The 6,341-nt window shown below is 49.9% G+C and overlaps 1 protein-coding gene across 1 annotated transcript; it reads left to right on the top strand.

Annotated features, from left to right (window-relative positions):
* The first annotated feature begins 3,877 nt into the window (after positions 1–3,877).
* Positions 3,878–5,245, top strand: MAGEF1 (MAGE family member F1). The gene has a single exon (XM_056121803.1). It carries the CDS (start codon positions 3,893–3,895, stop codon positions 4,745–4,747), a length of 855 nt encoding a protein of 284 aa, XP_055977778.1. The 5' UTR covers positions 3,878–3,892; the 3' UTR covers positions 4,748–5,245.
* The last annotated feature ends 1,096 nt before the right edge of the window (positions 5,246–6,341 follow it).

Raw genomic sequence — 6,341 nt, 5'->3', positions numbered from 1 at the left:
ATTCTGTGGGGAAGGGCAGGGCCAGGAGCTTTGATTGGGCCTAAACACGAGGAAACTGTGTCCGGGTGAGGTGAAGGGCTGGGAGAGGTGCAAAAGGTCACAGAGCAAATGAGTGAGGAGGGACTGGAGGACTCAGGTGCTCTGACCTAGTTTGTTTTAGGACACACCTTTTTGACACCTAAGGAGTGTTGGAAATTGCCAGGATAACTCATCCTGCAATTTTCCTTTCCAAGTGTGACTCCCTTCTTCCGCTCCCTCTACTAAATGATGCTCACTACTGGGTCTGTCACACTCTACAAAGAATCCTGCCTCAAAAAATGATTTTAATCTAATAATAGCCACCAAAGTATTTGTTTCACTGTGCCCACTCTCAGCCAGGGAGATGCACATGTCTTCCCTTTTAATAGCTTAGTTAAGAGTTTTAACACTGCCTATGTAGTGCAAGGTAAGCATAAAACTAGAAAAATGATTAAGTTCCTGCTGGCATAATAGTGTAACATCCAGGGACTGACAGGAGATATATAAAGCAAAGTTCGTTCACCTTTCAGACCCTCAGTTCCTCCCTTACCTTGAAGTCTGTGCAGTTCGTTCATAAATTTGTTTTTACTTTGATCATTTGGAGGCATGACTCATAAACTGCGAGGTGCAAGAAAATACAGGGAAGAAATTGGGAAGTTTTGATAAAGCTACACTGATACCCAAATGGAGATACAGAACACTGTTCCCAGAAGGTCCCTTCACCCACCTTTCCAATCAACCCCACTCCCCGTCTCCTCTGTTCTAATTCCCATGACCATCGATCAATTTAACTTGCCTTGAATTTGAAATGGGATGGAACCTTTAATGGATATAATCTGTTGGCTCTTCCTTTACTCAACATGATAGCTCCCAGACTTATCCATATTGTATTAATGGTTGTTTAAATTTTGTTATCCTGACAGAAAACTGCTAATTTTCCCCTCAAATTTATTTCCAGTCACTGAATCACCTGCATGCTTCTTTCTTGAACAGTCTCCTGTCTCCTTGGCAATGCTTAAAGTGGAAAAAAATACATAAGTGGATTATATTATCTCTAGTATTTTCCAATTATATGGGAGTGGTCTTCTATTATTGAGAGAAACAGCTAGCCAGGCAGTGAAGCCTTGTGGTCAGGAGAACAGTCTTCAAAATAGAGCTGGGCTCTCATTTCCGGTCTAGCACTTAACAGTAAGTGGTTTGGAAAAGGTGATTTAACCTCTCTGTGACTGTTTTCCCATTTGTAAAATGAGGATAATAATACCTTCCTAATAGGGATTTGTGAGGGCTAAATTATATTGTACATAAAATGTTTGGCACAATGGAAACTAATAATAGCCTCAAGCCAGACTATTATAAACACGCGCCTGCTTCATTCACCACTTTCAGGCTTTGTAAGTCACGTAGGATGAATGGGCATCTATCTTCAGAACAATTTTAAATGAAGAGTTTATTATCATATCTTTAATAAAGTACTACCGGGCATGAAATTAAAATAAACAATATTTCCGATGAAAAAAAGGTAAAGCATCATTCCGTCCTGCATCATTCAGGGGTTTATATACCAAGTATTAACCTTTGCCAGGTTCTACTTTTAGGATGTTTGGTTTGAAGGATAATAAGATATGAACAAAATAATTATAATACACAGTATAGTCAATAATAATAATAATAATTACCATCTATTAATGTAGTGGTTAAGGGCATGGTCTCCGGAGTTGACCTATAGGGTTCAAATCGCAATCATGTGATGTTGCGTAAATTATTCAATCATTTTGTGTGTTACCTCACTTGTAAAATGGGAATAATAATGCCATTTCACTAACAAGGCTGTTTATAAGGGATGAATGAGGGATACATATATACAAGTACTTAGCACAGTATCAGCACATAAAAATGTGCAATAAATCATAGCTAGCATTTAATAAACATGTGATACGTGCCAAGCTCTGTCAAATGCTTGAAGTGCTACTACATAGTTTCCATGATGTTATAAATATCAGTGTGCCCATCTCACTGGCAAGGGAACAGCTAGGTGGGAGGTTCAGGTAAGTTGCCCAATGTCACATGCCAACTAGAGAGCAAATATCATAGGGAAGACATATTTATAAAATGGGATTAATTGCACTTACCATAATGGCAATGAAACTAATTTTAAAAGTGTTTAGTACAGAGCCTATGACACAATAAAATCTATAGATGTCAAATAAATATGGATTTCTGGGCTGGGGATATGGCTCAAATTGTTGGTATGCATGCTTTGTATGTGCATGCCATAATTAGATTCCTGGCACCAAATAGTCCCTGGGCACTGCAGGGAGTGGCCCCCAAAACAGCATAAAGCGAGTAGTAAAACAAATGAGCAGAAATTTTTATTGTAATCAGAAATGACAGTAAATTAACTTCCATGCATGGAGACTAAGAAAGGCTTTGGAAAAGCAACAACTGGGCCCTGGATAGCAAGTACAATATGTAGAGATGGAAGTGAAAGAAAGGACATTTTAGAGGCTGAAGCAATAGTATAGTGGGTAGGGTGTTTGCCTTGCACACCGGCTGACCCGGGTTCAATCCCCTGCACCCCATATGGTCCTCCAAGAGTAATTAGGAGTAATTCCTGAGTGCAGAGTCAGAAGTAACCCCTGAGTATTGCCAGGTGTGAGTCCCACCCCAAAAAGGGCATTTTAGATAGGAGTAATATTGCATGAAAAGGTGGGGGGGGGGGGGAAGAAGTTGGGAGGGCCAGGGAGATTGTGTAGCAGGTAAGGTTCTTGCCTTGAAAACTGCCAACCTGCACGGTCCCCTGAGCACCACAAGGAGTGACCCCTGAGCAGAGATTCAGGACTGGGTGGACCCTGAGCACAGCCCCCAAACCAAAGGGAAAGTGGTGGGAATTCTTCAGATCATCAGATCTCCAAATCTTCCCTAATCTCCTGTCATTATTTCTGCCGCCTCACATCTTTAAAAGATCTTTCATCGACCCCTTTATTTTTTTTAACCGTTCTTGTAGAATCTGCTATGCTTGCTCTCTTCATTATTCAGTTTATAAAATGTATGGAGCCCTTTACATAAACATTTGATAATATTCTCATGCCAGGCACAGTAGCTACATCAACCAAGGCAGGCCAAACCTCAGATCCTATTCAACACTATAATTAATATTCAAAACCGGAGTCCCCGCTTTTGTTCAGCCCCATTCCAATCAGCAGCAGAAAAAAACGGTCAAGATCTGGTCACTCTCTTTGCTTAGAATCTCCGCTCGTGTTTGGAATAAATTTCCATCTACCTTCCATCCAGTCCAGTGCCCTTCAGGAATTCAGCAGTTACAGTCCCATCTCCCCATCTCTGCACTCGAGCCACAGAAATCCACCCTGATCCTGGATACACACTTAAAAATTAGCACCTGCTGAAAGGATGTGGCTACAGCTCCATCCCTAGTCCATCCTTCCTTCTGCTGAAACCTCCTCCTCTCTGCACGCCTGGGAAAACCCTGGCTCCCTGGGTACCTTTCCCCACCAATTCCTTTTCAGCTCCCCGCCTCCCACCCCCCCCCCCAAAAAAAATCCAGGACCCCAGGGGACAGCACGCCTCTTTCTCACCCCCGCCCCTCCCAGCCAGCCCCGCACTCAGAAACGCCCGCCGGCGGCCCCGCCCCGGAACCGGAAGAGGCGGAACTTCCGGCGGCCCGGCGGGCGCCGCCATCTTGGCCCGGAGCGGAGGGCCCCCCCCGCCCGGCGGCCGGCGGGCGCGGACTGAGGCTGCGCCGCACTGCGGCTCTCGCGGCGGCGGCGGGCGTGGCGGCGAGCGTCGGCGGCCCTGCAGCCCCGCCGCCCGCCGTCGCCCGGCGCCTCCCGCCCTCGCCCCTCGCCCGCCGGTAGCCATGGTGCAGCGGGCCGAGAGCTGGGCGCTGCCCAGCCCGCGGGCTGAGGACGCCCCGGGGAGCCCGGCGGAGCGGGGCGACGGGGCCGCCGAGCGCGCCCCGGCCGCGGCCGAGCCGGCCCTGGAGGCCGCCGGGCAGCGGCGGCCCAACCGGCGGCTGGAGCGCACGGTGGCCGCGCTGGTGCAGTTCCTGCTGCTCAAGGGCGGGCGGCAGAGCCCCATCTCGCGAGCCGAGATGCTGCGCGTGGTGCGCGGGGACCTGGAGCCCGCGTTCGACGACATCCTGGCCCGGGCCGCCACCAAGCTGCGCCGCGACTTCGGCTTCGACCTGCAGCTGCTGGACCTCGAGCAGCGCACGTACGCGCTGGTCAACAGCCCCCGGGCCGCGGGGGACCAGGACCAGGACCTGGGCGCCGGCAGCGCCAAGCTGGGGCTGCTCGTGGTCATCCTCGGCCTCATCTACATGAAGGGCAACTGCGTCCGCGAGGCCCAGGTCTGGGAGCTGCTGGGCCGCCTGGGGGTGTGGCCCCTGAAGTACTACCAGCACTTCGGCTACCCCAAGAAGCTGCTCACCGAGGAGTTCGTGGCGCAGCAGTTCCTCAACTACCGGCAGGTGCCCTCCAGCAGCCCCCCGGAGTACGAGTTCACCTGGGGCCTGCGGAGCTGCCAGGACATCAGCAAGATGCAGGTCCTGAGCTTCGTGGCCAAGCTGCAGAAGAAGGAGCCGCAACACTGGCCGGCGCAGTACCGGGAGGCCCTGGCGGACGAAGCCTGCAGGGAGCGAGCCAGGGCCAGGGAGGAGGCCTTCTTCACGGCCAGGGCCCGGGCCGCGGCCAGGCACGCCACCCGCTTGTAGCGCGGTGGGCGCTGAAGTCGCCCGCCAGGGTGCCAGGCCACTGCCTCGGACTCGGCCCAGCGGCGGGAGGGGGGGAGGGGGGAGGGGAGAGTGAGGATTCTGTCGCAGTTGTGACCGTGTCACCAGCGTGCCGCTTTTGTATCTTGCTGCGTTGTATTTGATACATTGTAAAGTCGTTTATACGCGAGATGGGGCTACTTTTGCAGGGGGGGTTTGTTGGCCGTCTTGGGGGCTGTTTTGTAAACCGGGTTGGAAAGCGTGGCCGTTTCTTCTGTAATCCTGAAGATGTGTGCTGCGTTGTGATGCTGTGCTTGGCGGACGCCAGGAGGGGGTGGGGGTGGGGAATAGTTGATTGTCTGCCTTTCCAGCACTGTTTTTGGTACCGCATAAAGAATAAAAACTGACATGTAGCTATATTTGCTTAGCTATAGAGTATATAAGAGAAAAAAAAACAGTATACCTTGATGCACTTAATAAATTGTTTGTTGAGCAGCTTTATTTGTGTGATGACTATTTGCAGTGCTTGGGAAGAGAATGTTCAGCACGCTGTCACGAACTGCGTAGTAAGTAGAATTGAGAAATTACAGTGCAGTGGGTCGCAGGTTTCAGGGGCACTCTGAACCCAACTAGGGTGATTGTGAGACTCAACTGAGGTTACCTTTGCCTAAAGGGGGACAAGTTGGGGTGAGGGGAGAGGGAAAAAAAGGTGGTGGGGGCATTAAAATTTCCTGCATGGGTGGGGAGATAGCTCAGGGGTCTGAAGCCCATGGGGGAGGCCCAAATCCAAGCCCCTGCATTTCATGACTCACCACGGTGAGCAGTTTCTGAGCTGGGAGTAGCTCCTGAACACTGCTGAGTATGGCCCAGAAATCAAAAAGACTTTGTTTTTTTGCTTTTGGGCTACACCTGGTGGTACTCGGGGATTACTCCTGGCTCTGCACCCAAGGTGATATAAGGTACGTGGGATCAATTCTGCTGTACCAGGGCTCTGGCCCCACCAAAAAACACTTAAGATGCTCTTCACTACCGTGGGAAGAAAACCTGACCAGGCAGGTCTGAAAAACACTGCCCTTTGCCTGTGCTCATTCCAGGGCATATCTCATTGCTCAAGCACTGGTGTTGACTATTTGTGTTTTATTCTCCATCTCCCTTGACAAGGTTTCCTCTTCTACCAAAGCCCCCAACACCACAATCTGCAAGTGAGCTGGAACGGTATGTCATGTGGGTGGAACATCAAAAGTCTCCTGTGGAAGCCAGGGCTCCTCATCCCTGTTTCTGCTGGTCACATTTTTGCCTTATCAGGAGACTCGTAAGGTGTCCCTCACAATCTGACAGCCAGGAAAGGCCACCTAGATAGCTGCTGGGGTCCCTGCCATCGTCACTCAGGATGATGTCTGTAAAGTGGCTCCACAGAATGGCAAGGAACCCAAAGACTGGGACCCTAACCTGAGATGGAGATGGGCATTGGAGGGATTGTGGAACTTTCCCTTTGCAGCTGCCTTACTCGAACTGCTTCCTTTTTCACTGTGGGTTTTGTTTTCTGTTTCTGTTGTATCCAAATGTTTCTGAGTATGTTAAGATAGCATGAAAGACA

The sequence above is a fragment of the Sorex fumeus genome, unplaced genomic scaffold (genome assembly GCF_029834395.1).
Source record: "Sorex fumeus unplaced genomic scaffold, SorFum_2.1 ptg000044l, whole genome shotgun sequence".
Lineage (NCBI taxonomy): Eukaryota > Metazoa > Chordata > Mammalia > Eulipotyphla > Soricidae > Sorex > Sorex fumeus.
Note: the sequence above shows the minus strand (reverse complement) of the source record. Positions and strands in the feature narration are given on the sequence as shown.

What these genes read in the sequence shown, in the direction of transcription:
- MAGEF1 (XM_056121803.1), top strand. Translation starts at nt 3,893, where the DNA reads ATGGTGCAGCGGGCCGAGAGCTGGGCGCTGCCCAGCCCGCGGGCTGAG.